Source organism: Tauraco erythrolophus, chromosome 2, assembly GCF_009769465.1.
Source record: "Tauraco erythrolophus isolate bTauEry1 chromosome 2, bTauEry1.pri, whole genome shotgun sequence".
NCBI lineage: Eukaryota > Metazoa > Chordata > Aves > Musophagiformes > Musophagidae > Tauraco > Tauraco erythrolophus.
The window spans coordinates 133,123,048-133,138,055 of NC_141466.1; the positions used below are offsets into that span (position 1 = coordinate 133,123,048).

At 46.8% G+C, this 15,008-nt stretch overlaps 1 protein-coding gene across 1 annotated transcript in view; it reads left to right on the forward strand.

Moving 5' to 3' along the window:
- The window catches only part of SLC24A3 (solute carrier family 24 member 3), a 156,715-nt gene that overhangs the window by 135,336 nt on the left and 6,371 nt on the right, over positions 1-15,008 (forward strand). Inside the window, exons 11-15 of the mRNA XM_086626594.1 lie at positions 1,810-1,970; positions 2,535-2,814; positions 4,426-4,592; positions 6,370-6,484; positions 7,383-7,495. Coding sequence (XP_086482720.1) covers positions 1,810-1,970; positions 2,535-2,814; positions 4,426-4,592; positions 6,370-6,484; positions 7,383-7,495 — 836 coding nt within the window. The remainder of the gene's footprint in view (positions 1-1,809; positions 1,971-2,534; positions 2,815-4,425; positions 4,593-6,369; positions 6,485-7,382; positions 7,496-15,008) is intronic.

Sequence of the window (15,008 nt, forward strand, 5' to 3'; positions counted from 1 at the left end):
GGCCCAGACAGGCGACTGGCACTGCTGTGCACACCAGCACGCAGCACCATTGCAACAGGTTGCCTGAGGGTTTCAGCCACTACCGCTTGTTTTCGGAGGCCTTTTCCGAACAGAGGAGCAAAAAGAATCAAACAGAAGGATTTCTGTCTTTGAGGCAGTGACCCCAAGTGCCGTGCAGGAAATAGTCACAAGGAAAAGCTATCTGGCTGTTTTGATTCTTTTGAATATGGATGACTGCACTTACCTACCCCAATCCGTGGAAACCTTCTCAGGCAGGGAAAAAAAGCGATGCTAAGGCCAAGGAGATACTCTTCAGTAAGACTAACAGTGATGACAATAAATAGCAATGCCATGAAACATTTGCCAGTGTTCAGCACTGATTTTAATAAACCAAAACAGAGATGTGTCAGGGAAGACCTCCGATTTCCCTGCTGCTGAGTCCCAGTCCTGGCCCAGCACTTGCAGCCCAAGGTAGCATCCAGGCACAGAAAGGATGGATGCTGGCATCGTGCCACCCCAGAGGTAACAGGCACTGGCACTGTGCCCCAGCTGGAGCACGATTCAGGTACCTGCCCATCTCCCAAGACTACCGGCTTGATATGAGCCAGCAGTGTGCCCAGGTGGCCAAAAAGGCCAATGGGATACTGGCGTGTATCAAGAATAGTGTGACCAGCAGGAGCAGGGAAGTGATCCTGCCCCTGTACTCGGCACTGGTGAGGCCGCACCTGGAATATTGTGTCCAGTTTTGGGCCCCTCGCTTTAAGAGAGATATTGAGCTCCTGGAGCGAGTCCAAAGAAGGGCGACTAAACTGGTCAAGGGGCTGGAAAATAAAACTTATGAGGAGCGGCTGAGGGAGTTGGGGCTGTTTAGCCTGGAGAAGAGGAGGCTGAGGGGAGACCTGATTACGGCCTATAAATACTTGAGAAAAGATGGTGGGGAGTTAGGGGAAGGGCTCTTTACATTAGTGATGGGTGATAGAACAAGAGGAAATGGGCATAAGCTCAGTCAGGGGAGATTCAGGTTGGGTGTTAGGAAGTATTTCTTCTCTGAAAGGGTTGTCAGCCACTGGAATAAGCTGCCCAGGGAGGTGGTTGAGTCCCCATCCCTGGATGTGTTTAAGAATAGGGTGGATGAGCTACTTGAGGATATGGTTTAATGGGGATTAGGGATGGTTGGACTCGATGATCTCTAAGGTCTTTTCCAACCTAGAAATCTATGAATCTATGAATCCTTGTTCCTTTGCTCCCGCACTGTGGGTCGTACCTCATGGACGGGATGTGCACTTGCTGCCCGGTCTGACGGCACTTCCCAGCTGTGAGCTGTGAGCCTAGGATGCAGGAACCTGCTTTTTGTTTGCGTTGGTACCCCGCAGGCACACAGTGACGATTTCCTCCCCCCTCTATGGTTAATGGTGGGTGAGGCCAATATCCTCAGGGAAGTGCAGGCTGTAGCGGTGGAATTAATGCAGCTTTACTGCAGAACCCTTGCTGCCTTGCTGGAATAGCTGCCGTGGAAGCAGTGATCTGCCTAACGCAGGCCTGCGATGAGCCGTGCAGGGCAGGTTTAATTCTCTCTAATGAGCATGAGTGGAGATACCGTGTTGGCGATTCATTTCAAGACAGAAACGCAGGACGTGCAAAGACAGAAATTAAGGACGGAGGAGGCATATTTTGAATGGTGGTAGCTGAAGGAATGGTTCTTACAAAGGACTTCTGGAACCCGCGGGTTTATTCTTTTGAGAACCACACAGGGCAGAGAGAGGCACGGCCGGAAGAAGACTTCAATTTCTCTTTGTTCCTTGGCTGCAGGAAATTTCCATCGTAAAGCTTCAGTGATCATGGTGGATGAGCTGCTGTCTGCCTACCCACACCAGCTTTCATTTTCTGAGGCTGGGCTCCGGATCATGATAACCAGCCACTTCCCTCCCAAAACACGTCTTTCCATGGCCAGCCGCATGTTAATCAATGAGGTATGTCTTATCTCACCCCACCTCCCCTTCTCCTTCTGAATTTGCCTTTTCCTGTAGCAGTGTTTGGGTCAAAATGAAACTCTTGTGTTTCTTCTGGATCCCTGATAGCATTTTCCCAGATTTTATCTGTCTGACACTGCCTTTACTAAATCATCCCTTACTATCTGTCCCCATGGAGATTTTAGCAGATAATTGTGGTTTTGTGGTTGTGTTACCTGTAGCTGTTGCTCAGAGGAGGTGCCCACTGCATTGATCTGACATTAATATCGCTTGCGCTTATTTAATAGTGTGGTACTCCAGTGCGTCCGCACTTAGTCTGGCCCTGTACTCCTGGAATCAATTCCACAGCCACTGGTCCTTCTCTTGTAAAAGTTGTATAAATGAGATTTATCTCGTCATCTGCAGGCATTGCATTGTATGTGATCAAAATTCATCTCTTTTACTTTTAGAGCCAAATTTTTAAAGAAGTCTGTACATCTCTCTCTCCCCGTTCCTCCCTTTCTCTTTAAAAAATTAAATTTAAAAAAAAAATCTTTCAGCATGGATTTCTGCCTCTATTTACAGAGACAAAGGCTGATCAACAGCAGGACTTACACCAATGGTGAGTCAGAAGTAGCAATCAAAATACCTGTCAAGCACGTGGTTGAGAATGGAACAGGCCCCAGCAACTCTGCCGAGCGGGGTGTGAATGGCACGCGGCGGGACGAGGACGTGGCTGAGGCTGGGAACGAGACAGAGAACGAGAATGAGGATAATGAGAACAACGAAAACGATGAGGAAGAGGAAGAAGATGATGATGATGATGATGACCATGAAGGGCCATACACACCTTTTGACCTACCCAGTAAGAACCTCCAGGGTTTGTGTTGTTCCAGAAAGCAAAACTCAGTTTGAGTATGCCAGAAGGCATTGCAGATGCATGTTGAGGTAGAAGTGTCTCTGAGCAGTCCCATCAGCCTGCACCTCGCAGTGTAGTTCCTGGTCACAAGTAAAGGATGAGAGGAACTGTGAAGCAGCAGGAACTTCTCAGGGTGCAGACTCCTGGGCTTGGATGCACCTCTGCTGCAGCCAGAGCGTTGGCCGGCACTGCTGTTGCAGTCAGAGGGGAGAGGCAGCGATCTCCACGGGGTGGTTCCTGCCCCTAAAACCTGGGTCACCCTCTGGAGAGACCTGTCTCTCTCTGCTGACTGCGGAGGAAGCTGAGAATGGTGGGGCTGCTGGCAAGATACCTGAACGCAGGTGAGATGTGTCTGCGTCTGGCTTTACCTTTGCTGGGAGACGAGGAACGCTCTGACCTCAGTGGTAAGGTGTAGTGCTAGTGGAGACAAGGCAGCGGTGGTGCTCGTGTAGAGCGGAGAGGTCCTGGGCACCTCTGCTGCCTGCTGTGAACTAGGCACAGCTACAGTGTCTTCTCACTCTTTCTGGAGGGCTTAGACAGTCAGAACAGCTGTGTGACTTGTGAGAAGGTTGTCTCATGTCTGTCTCAGGTTGCTGAGCACTGCACCTGCAGGATGGAGATCTCCTTTTTGCCAAGTCCCTCTGACCCCATCAGGACTCTAGTCCCAGGATTGTTATAAGGCATCCCTGCCCTGGCTTTGACTCACAGTTGCCGCAGCTGGCAGGATCTGCTGTGTTGCAGACAAGCCAGAATACTGTAGGGACTGGTCCTGCCCTTTACAGGGGAGATAGGTTTTTGAGAACTCCGTTTCAGATCTCCTCACTCAAACAGCGTAGCTGTGATTCGAGTAAGGAGAAAACCTGAGTCTTGAAGAGAGCAATTTAGATATCCTATGGAAAATGGCACTAGATTCATAGTATGGGAAAGGTCGGCATGGACCTCTGCAGATCTCTGGTTCAAACCCCTGCTCAGAGCAGGTTGCCCAAGGCTGTGTCCAGTTGAATTTTGATTATCTATAAGGACGGAGATCTCACAGTCTTTTTGGGTACCTGTTCCCATGTTTGACCACCCTCATGGTAGGAGGAAAAAAGAAGAAAACACACAACTTAATGGTAGCATCTATTCTGAATTTCCTTTATTGCAAGTCGAATCCATTGGCTCTTACAAGTTCCTTGTACGTTTCTATGAAGGTCTTGGCTCCATCTTTTCTGCGCCCTCACATTAGGTGGTTGAAGATGGATCAGATCTCTTTCTAGAACTTGGTTTTTGTATGGTACCTGTAAGAACTTGACCCAAAGAGGGTAGCAGGTGTGCTCTGACCCATTAATTAACAAAATCTCAGGGAGGCACTTCGTACTTCTTCCCCGTGCTCCTCTTTGCCCTCCCACCTCTGCCATCACACCACAATCTGCTGAACGAGGAATGCCTTGTCATTATCTCTTTGAACAGCAGTTAGGCTGAGGTGCCCCTGGCATCTTGCTTGTTAACATTAACAAAAGTAAGGTTCTGGACTAAAGCAGACTAGAATTGTGATTGTTTCCCTTTTTTGTTTTACAGCTGGCAAGATAGAAATCTTGAAGTGGCTCTTCACATGGCCATTGAGTTTTGTCCTGTACTTCACAGTGCCCAACTGTAACAAACCCCACTTGGAAAAGTGGTTCATGGTTACCTTTGCTTCTTCTACCCTCTGGATTGCAGCTTTCTCCTACATGATGGTGTGGATGGTATGTACCAACTAAAGCAGAAACCACTGCCTGGGTGAGGCAACAGAAGTGGGTTTTGTCAGCTTAGAGAAACATGCAGAAAGTTCTACATGCCTGAATTTTTGGATGAGAAACCTTAAGTCTGCATCCATTTCTATTAGACCTGTCCACACTCAGAGAATAAAATTAGAGGCCAGTAGCCACGGCCTTTGAACTTGATTCAGGGCTGGAATTTCACCCAGATTCTTTAACATGGGAAAAGCTACGCTCACACCAATTTAGCACCTCCTTGTCGTACAGGGCACTGTAAAGAGGCCCTGATGCTAGTGAGAATCTGGCCTCAATACCTTTTCCTTTTCTTGGAGCAAGCGGGCTTGAGAGAAAGAATTGTGAGTGATAACACTTTGAACTCAGCATGAGCAAAAGCATGGCATTCAGCCAAATTCTTGCACAACTGCTCTGGTCAGCAGGAACTTAATTCTACCTCATTATCCTAAAGGTAGAAGGGGATAAATAAAAATGAACACAAGGAAATCCAAGCATAGTTAGCCTGTTCACATAGGGGGTTTGTACACAGGCTGGGTCACTGAGCCTGTTGGCTTCCTGAAGGCCTCATTACGTGATACGAGTAGGTGAAAGGTGTAAGTTGCCCTCGTTAGAATTACAGTAATAACTGCAGCATGGATCGTGTTTCTTTTGGGGTGGTCTGTACTCTTAAGCAGAACCAGACAATGATGGGGCATTGACATCAGGAGAGGGTCTAAAAAGGGACACCTGCTTTTGGGCTGCTGCACTTGGGATGGAGTGCTCGATTCATGGTCTGTCTGGGAACGGGACCCGACGAGCATGGAGATACCTCGCTAAAGCACTGGCTGCTGCTTCTCTGCTGGGAAGCGGGGGGCAACACAAAAAATCTTCACTGCCTTCACAATTCATTCTTGTACTAAATGCAAAAATGAACGCCAGGCTTCTCCCTGGGAACTAATCAAAGCAGTTACAGAAGAGGTTTTGTTTTGTTTTGTTTTCAGTAACCCGTATTGTCCTGAACAGGAAATAGAAAGTTACTTGTTTTCTTTTGGTTTTCATCTGCGAGGATGAGGTGTTTTCCAAGAAAAAAGCTGTCCCAGCTTTCCATAGCTGAAATACCAGAGCCCACAGGGTCACTGTGCTGCTTCTAACATAGTTCACATTTCTTGGAGTGTGCTGCAGAGTTCAGAAGAGCAATTAAATGTGGCTAATAGGAAATGGGAATAATTGGACAAAGGCATCCAAAATTTAAAAATATTAATCAGTATGAAGAGCACTGATTTATCATAGACTGCATAGCAAAGGAAAGAGGAAGTTAAAGGTATCTCCTCTCTGCCATTAGGAATTGTTTGCAGTCACTTGGGGGTACGTCCCTGCATATAGCACTTTCATAGTATAATGAAGCATGGGGTTGTTTTAGTGTCTGCTTAGCTATTATTTGTATATAATAATGTCTACGAACTTCAGCCAAGATCAGGAGACTGTTACACAGGGTGGTGGGCCACCTTACAGTCCCTTTTCCAGATTGGTGTCAGGAAAATTGTGGATGAACGATGCGAAGCAGCTAACCAAAGAGGGTACCTAGCAGGTTGGTGCTACCTCTGCCAGCTGATGAGTATCCCAAAAAAGCCTCTCACTGCTGCTCTTTAAAGCAAGTGTGAGTTCGCACTGAGCAATAAACTCTGTCTCATAGCATCTTGCAGAATTGGGCCAAGCTAGTCTCTGATTTTAATTCTTGTAAACAGCTTGACAATTTGTTTCCTTTTCTTAGGTGACAATCATTGGCTACACGCTGGGAATTCCAGATGTGATCATGGGAATCACTTTCTTGGCAGCTGGAACCAGCGTGCCAGACTGCATGGCAAGCCTTATCGTAGCAAGGCAAGGTAGGTCATTGCAGAGATGTCATGCTGCTACGGGAGTGTTTCCTTGTGTCCCGTTCCTCCTTAGGTCGCACAGATGTGTCGTGAATGTGAAAACATAGAGAGCCCTTTTCCTGAGGCTGAAACTTTAAACAAGAACAAAGAAGGAAATTAGTTATGTTGCCATTGCAAAGCAGCTAACAGGTTCTTATTGACAGTGTGGAACAAGTTTTGGCAACGTTGTCAACTTCAAGCCTTCTCCAAAAGTCACAACGTTTTTCTTTATTTGAATATCGGTGGTATAGAATTGTTTAGAACATGGCATTAAGGTCTTTCAGGTCACTTTCCAGCTTTTCTCCACAGTCGTAAGGACTGGCAGATACTAATGTTTTTAAGGAAAACTTTTTTTTCCACTCCACCTTGTGACTCCAGCAACTGGTGTTTTAAGAGAAAAAGAAAGTTGGCAGTACTGCCTTGGGGAACAAAACCAGTGGCTCCTCGTTGAAACAGCTGGCTACTTAACAGACTACTCAAAGACGTAATTTAATCAGTCTGGAATAGAAGCTCATGTGTCATGGTTACAGTAAAGCATCTCAAAAGCCGCACTGAGCGTAGACCAGAGTGCCAGCAGGTCACACCAGCACAGCCAGTGGCCAGGGTCCCTACAGCAGCAGAGTATTAGTTGAGGGAAGTTCTCAAATGATCCTAGAAGGTGAATTCAGCCCCTTCAAACCTGATGGCCTTGTATGATGGGGAGGGCAAAGGGGTGAGGGAAGGGATGAGGTGAGGGGGATCTCCCTTAACTGTTTACCTTAATTAGTGGAAATTGTCTGGATTAGCTCAGATTAATGTATTTCCATTTAAAAGTTGAAAAAGACTTTTCTGAGGCATGTCTAATTGTGCCTGGTTTCCATTCCTGCAGGTATGGGGGATATGGCTGTGTCCAACTCCATCGGAAGCAATGTTTTTGATATTTTAATTGGCCTAGGCCTTCCGTGGGCTTTGCAGACCCTAGCAGTGAATTATGGATCATACGTAAGTCCTACATTTGTTCACATGATTCTTTTTTATTTATTTATTCATTTATTTTTAAAAATAAAACAGATCTATTTAGGAAAAAAAAAAAACCAAACTACCCAACACCAATGAAGCCATCCTTTACTTCCCAAATTATAGAGGAGCCACCCCCCCCACCCCCAAAGTTGTTGCAAGCTCCCTTCTGAGGAGGAAGAGCAGGAGATGCCGTGGAGTCTTAGAGGGAAGTCGCTGTTGCTATTGCTGTTAGCTGGACACCACTCAGACAGCGGTGTAGGACAGAGGAAAGATTCTGGTTTGCAATAACGGAGTGAAAGCAAAGTTAGAAGACTGGAGAATCACAGAATTGTTGAGGTTGGCAAGTACCTCTGGAGATCGTCTGGCCCTCAACCCTCCGATCAAAGCAGGGTCAGCTAGCGCCAGGATGCTTAGTACCATGTCCAGTTGAGTCTTGGATACCTCCAAGTATGGAGACTGCACAGCTGCTCTCAGCAGCCTGTTGCGGTGTTTGACCACTCTCACAGTGAAAAAAGCATTCTTATGTTTAAATGGAATTTCTGTATTTTAAATTGTGTGTGTTGCCTCTTGTCCATTCAGCGGATACCACTCAGAAGAGTCTGGCTGCACCTTCTCTATCCTCTACACATCAATAAGATCCCCTTGAACCTTCTCTTCTCCAGACTGAACAGTCCCAGCTCTTTCAGCCTCTCTTTGTGTGCCAGGTGTTGCAATCCCTTAAATCATCCTTGTGGACCTTCACTGATTTGCTCCAGGAAGTCCGTATCTTCCTTTTATTGAGGAGCCCAGGACTGGACCAAGCTCTCCAGATGTGTCTCACCAGTGCTGAGTAGAGAAGGATCATCTGCCTTTACCTGCTGGCAGCGCTTCTCCTAATGCAGCCCAGGATGCTGTTGGTGCTCCATGCCACAAGGGTGCATTGTGGACTTCAGCTTGATGTCCACCAGGATCAACAGGTCTTTCTCTGCCAAGCTGCTTTCCAGCTGGTCAGCCCCAGCATGTACAGATGCGTGGGGGTTATTCCTTCTCAGGTGCAGGACTTCTCATTTACCTGTGCTCATGTTCATGAGTTTCCTGCCTACGCATTTCCCCAGCCTGTCCAGCTCCCTCTGGATGGCAGCACAACCCTCTGGTGCATCAGCTACCCCTCCCAGTTTTGTATCAGCTGCAAACTTGCTGAGGGTGCCCTCTGCCCCATCTTCCAGTTCATTAATAAAGATGTTAAGCAGTATCGACCCCTGGAGTAAACCACTAGTGACTGGCCTCCAGCTGGACTTAGAGCACAGCGGTTTGGCCAGTTATCAGTCCACTCCACTGTCCACTTAGTCTGTTCTTCCTCTGTTTGTCTATGAGGATGCTTGAGAACCAGTTTCAAAAGCTTGATAAAGTCAACATAAACAACATCTGCTGCTCTCCCCTTATCCAACAAGTCCACCTCATTGTAGAAGGCTATCAGGGTGGGTAAACATGACTTCTCCGTCATAAATCTATGTCTACTCGCATCACCTTCTTGTCTTTCATATGCTTAGAAGTGATTCACAGGCTTATTGCTCCATCACCTTCTCAGGGACCAAGGTCAGGCTGGCCAGCATGTAGTCCCTTGAATCTTTCCTCTTCTTGAATACAGGATTGGCAAAAGGAAGCAATGCTGTAGGAATAAAATCCCTTTCTTTAATGAGCAGCTTATCTGTAGCTCATCTGTATTTTTGCGGAAAAGGATGAAAACAAGTGGCTGAAAAGAAGCAGCCAGCTTCCATGGAGGCATAACAATGTCCCTACTGTTTTGCACACCCAAAGTGTTCGTTGTACAGTGTGATCACGTGGTTAGAAAAGGCAGTCTTGGAAACAGCCCCGTAATTAGCAGAGAGAGTTTCCTCAGTTTTCACTTGCAGTTCCGGGATTTCTCTCCAAATACTTGGATGATTGGGCTTCAGCACAAGCCCTGCCCTCCATCCTTCCCTGTATTAGTTGAAGTATTACCAAGTTGCCAGAAAAGGCTGGCGTTGGCTGGGTGAGGTGTAGCCTGGTGACAGCATTAAGAGCTGCAAGGTGCAGTTTGTTACTCAGTGAGCCCCGCTGATGTGCTGGGCACTGAGGTCAGCAGAGGCAGAAGATGAGGAGCTCCTGCTCCCCGAGGTCCGCAGGGCTGAGCCTTGGGCTGCTGGCACGAGCCGGGCTTGCTCGCTGTGTGGGGGTTCACAGACTCAGGCCCACCTGCTCCTCCACTAAAAGTGACGGTGAGGCAGCAGCACTAGGGAATTTCTGAGCTAACAGTCACCATTTAGTACTGCTCCTCTGGTATTTATTTGGCAGGATCCAAATTTGCCTCTGTAGCATCTCCTCCGAAAGAGGAACTCCTCAAAGCCATCGTGATGCCCGTCTTGTGTACAGAGGAAAGGAGAGATTTGTAAAAGACAAAAAGCTTGCTTGATCGTGGTTACTTTTGCATAGCCATGCAAAGCCATGAGTGCCTCCCCAGAATGTTTAATGTAAGAGGACTGTGGCAAAGTTGAGTTTTTACTGAAAGTAGAGGGTAAATGGGTTTTAACAAACAAGGTGTTAAGGCAGTAATAGCGTTTTTTTGAAGAAAAAAAGTATGTAGACTGTGTGATTTGAAAGTTAAATCTTAATGCAGAAGAACCTCCTAGAAGCCCCTTCCAGCCTTGTTTTTCTGGAAACCTAAACACTCAGGGCTTTCTCCAGAGTATGGTATTTCTGTAATCATACTCTGTAAAATCCCTATGTGTCCCTTGTTCCAGGGTGCCTGACTCAGAATACCCTGTGGCCAAAGTTTGCTCCCTGTTAATGCTGGTGTAATGAGTTCTGGCATGTTACTGTGCAGAAATGGAGAAGAGGATTTGCTCCCTTTGTCTTTCCCTTTGTCTGCTTCTGCGCTGCGTTGTGCACATGCATGTGGCAGCGTGGTGACCCATGACCATGTGCATTCTGAACTTTCTCAGCCACGTGCAGTAAAGTGGCTTCACACACTAACCAGCAAAGCAGCTGCTCCCAACCAGAAGGAGATTTATGGGATTTTATTCTGACTGTGAAGAGCGGTCTCACTGCTAATGGCACTTCCAGCTGCTGTAGCACCCTTTGTGGGATGAGCTTGTTTGAGCCGCCCTTAAACTCCTTCAGGACGGGTGGGTGTTTCAGAGCCCGTTTTACAGATGGTGCGTTTTGGTTTGAGGTAAGCAGAGAACTTTGGATGAAATGCAGCCTGCAAGCTTGTGGCTGGTTGTGAGACATTGATATATTGAAAGCATTGTCCCACAAGGTCCTGGTTACCACCTAGTTCTGTCGTACGCCTGGCAGCAACCACAAGAAACCCCATGCAGAATCAGGACTTCTCGTTTGAAAAAGTTCTCTCTATGAGATAGTGCCTGAGAGGGGAAAATGCAGCTTGTGATCTAATGGATAAGTCAGGAAAAGAGCAAGAGGGGATCTGTCAAAGACAGACTAATGGGCTTGCTTGAGGTCACACAGTAGGTAACTGGAAATAGACTGAACCTCTTGAGACACATCCTGGTGCTGGGTTGCTGAATCGCAGTCATTTTGATTAAATGCCTCTCCCAGTTCTGACTGCTGCTTTCCCAGGCCCATTGTCAATGGATGTTGCAGCTTATTTTTTATTTTATTCTTCCTTTTTTGTTACAAGAAAGGAATGGAAAACCATCTTTTGCTTCTCAGGCTGCATCTTGGAAGCATCTGACACCAGTTTTAGAGAAGGAAGTTCCCCTTCTTCTGTTTTCCTACTTCAAATGAAATGTTTCCCTGCAGGACGTGGGTGCACCGCAAGTGGATACTGCAGGGCAGTCAGCCCCAGCCTGTGCAGGGGGCTGCACCCACACGGCGTGGTGCAGGAAGCTGGCACACCAGGCAGCGCTTTGCAAAACCTGTGTGCTCCAGGGCACTGGGCTCCGGCAGCACTCACCCTGCCTCGCCTGTGTCTGTCTGGTACCACGGAGCAGGTCCGTCTCAGTGTGATCATCGGTGCACAATACTGGATTTTTATTCTCTTCCTTCCAGTGCTGACTGAAGTCAGTCCAAATCCAAGCCAGAGAATGCTCCATCTCATGCTTCTCCTGGAAAATGTTAGTGTTGGTGCAGAAGAGAAAAGGTTCCTCTTCCCTCACCTTTTGCCTTCAACTCAGTCATCAGTCTCACAGTTCTTGATTTGTTGTAAGAGTCCATGTTATTTCTGGACACCCATTAATGTCCAGGCACTGACTCTGCCTTCCTCTGTGCTTCCCACTGGAGCTTCCATGTCCACTGCCTCTGCTGCAGCTCTGACCTTCTGTTATCAACCATAGCTGATCTAGCATGCCAGCAGGACTTTTGGAGAAAAAGCAGCATCCCTCTGAACCTAGAGGGACCTGTGAAAGAGCTCACTTTCTCATCTCTTCCAGCTCTGAGTCCTGGACATGTTGCTGACTCTGTAATCCTGTAAGCATCCTTCTCCAGTGGCTCTGGCAAATCCAGAGTGGAAGGATGTTTGCTCTGTGTCTTCCATCCAATTGCTTCCCCCTGGAATCTTTTTTTGGATGTGAAGCTGTAAACAAGATACCAGCCAGGAGTATTTCAGGGAACAGGAATTTTAGCTTAAGGATAAAGAGCCAGGTTTGTTTCTTCACATCAGCATTTGGGAGTACACTCGTGTGTCTATCCATCATTCTCCTGCCCAATAACTTAAGGCAGTTTCAGCAAAATTTGACAGTAAGTTAGAGGTCTTAGAGACATTACATTCCTTTCATGCAAACAGGCAGCTAGAAAGAGAAGGAGTAACCCCAGTGTGAGCCCTGTTAGACATCAGAGAATCCAGAGGGAAACACGTCTGGACAGCATGCGTCACTGCGTTGCTACTCGCTGACCAGTTTGCTAGTAACTGTTTTAATTCAAGGTGCTATGATGAATCTCACGACGTCAGGACAAAGCTGACCTTCATCTCCTCACAGCCAGCCTGGGTGTATCTGTTCCCTGCCCCCTTCTGGCCCAGGTGTCTCTGTACAGATCACCTTAAATCCTCTGAGGGAAGAGGGAGGACAGGTTTAATGGATCTGTTCGTCATTGGGGCAAACATTAGGGTCGAGGATAGCAACAGGGTGGTGACTCTTGAGCGTCTGCAGGGATCCCTGCTTCGCACAGCCTCACCCTTCACTTCTGCAGATGTTCCTCCTCCTCCTGCTCTGGGGTGCCAGACTCTTTCCAGCTGTCACATTAGCATCTGCAATGTAATGAGCTGGTATCGCTGCAGCAGCAGTAAGCAGCTTGGCAGGTATTTATGGATTAATTTATTGGCCTATCCCAAAAACCTGTGGACGGGCGTATCAGCAGGTGCACGCCAAAGCTACTAACTAGTCCCTCCAGCTCCCTGGAATAGTTTGCATGTATTTGAGTGCATTTGCTCCATGGTTTCACCACAGGGAAGCTGGGATGATTGTGCTGTGGTACAGCAAAAGTGCCTAGAGCAAAGGTGTCTGTTCCCTTACAAAGCTTCTGACAACACAGGAATTCTCTCCAACCATAACCCCTGCATTTCTTGCTTTGATGCCTTGAGTGTCTGTGTGCAGCACTCCGTGGTCTACGGGTTCATATGATTCTATGTTGTGTGCTCCAGGGTGTATGCCCTCTGCAAAGTGAATTGCATGATACAGAGCAAACTAAGGATGTTTTCTAAGCAGTCTCAAAAAAGGTCCAAGAAGGAAATTCCATTGAAACATGCAGGAATGCAGCATATGTCTGAAGTTCAAGTTTGTTGATACCTTGTCTCATGGCAAGACCTGGGGAATGAAGGATTTACACTGAATTTCCAGTGCCAGGCAGGGACATTGCAGGAAAAGGATCCCCAAGCAGACAGAGGACCTGCAGCTTCTTCAGCCAAGGGACTGGAAACATAGCAGAGTCCTTATAATTTTCCTGAATGAGGTAATTTCTCTCATATTTGGGCCCTGGAGCAAAACCAGTTTGGATTTTGGCAATAGCTCCTTGTTTTCCCTTCACTAACTGCCAGAAAAGAACCGAAGAATGGAATCGCATTTATTTTATTTCCATTGTTTTTCCTCTGCTGTTTAGCTTCGGTCTTGGTGCCTCATTGCCTGCAGGAGCTGTGTGGGAATAACTGGAGCTGGTGGCAGCATCTTTGTGTTTGCTACACAAAAAGCAGAGAGATAGCCTCCATTCAAATTCAGACAGAGTAGATTTTGAATTTGCAAGCCTTTCATGGGTGATCAGTCAAGACAGAGCATTCTTCTGGCCTGCTTTAGCCACTAGATACAAGCCAAACCTCAAAGGAGAGTTTGGGAATGTTGATTTTTCCTCCTTGCAGTATGAGGGAGTGCTTAGTCTGCAGACAGTTCTCTCCTGGGGAAGAAGCATTTCCTATTCTTAAATGAAGAGAGAACTGAGCTTTTCCTTCTATAATTAAGAAGACTCTAGCTGAGGCCCTTTTTCTGCTCTTTGCTAAAAACTGAAATTATCTCCTCCTTTACTGTGAGTTTTGAACATTTTGCTAGCGTCGTTTTCCCTGAACTTACGCATTGTCGCATACCCTGAGAAAACCTGTTCCATTGCCTCTTGCAGGAAATACCACTTGTCTCCTGAGAAGGCTGCTTGACTGATTTCTACCCTCATTTGACAGATCAAGGACACATTTTTCTTAAGCTTTTGTACCAAATTTCAGAGTCTTCTGAGCTCGTGTGCTCACAGTAAAAAGTCACAATAAGAAGTAGGGCAGGCTACAGTGATAATCAGAGAAGTAGGAATAGTTCGTCAGTTAAAACTGTATTTCTGAAGCTGTAGGCTTGTGGGAAATTTGTGAAACAGCAGCAGATAGTCCAAAATCAAATGCAGAAAAAGAAAGGATCCTTTAGGCGAGTGTAGAACTAAACAGAGAAATGAGAAATAAGTGAACAGTGGCTACTCAGCCTAGTTCAGATTTAGCTGTCTTGGAACCACTGAGCAATACAGTATAAAACAATTAATGGTTCTGGATGATTATTGTTGAAATAGCTAGGTGGGCATTCAATTAGAAAATGTTGAAAGGCTACCAGAGCTGGAGAGAAGGTTAAGAAAAGCAGCACACCTGCTTGTGTGACTGCTGTGATTCTAGCGTTGCTGTGGACAGGCTGGCTGCAGTGTGGACCTGGGCCAAACAAGGGGGCATTGTAGGAAAACCTTTAGCAGGGAGAGTAAAACGGTAGGAAGCTGTTACACCAGCCTTTTGTTCTGATGAGCAAGCCCTGCTGTGCACCAGTTAGTGCAATACTCTGCAAAGTTGCAGCAGACTTAGAGCAAATCTGAGCCTGTCTCCTTTGAAACTGCGTGTTCCCTTTGTTGGCGTTAGATAAGTAACCGTAGTGCTTGCTAGGCTTGGATGTTCTTGTTTCCATTAATATTTGGGAGTTTCCGTTGTATTTTCAGAGGACCGTTTCTAGAGCTAGGCTTAGGCTAACCAGGAGCTTTGGCAGCAGTCCTCTGTTTGCTCTTAATGCAAGAA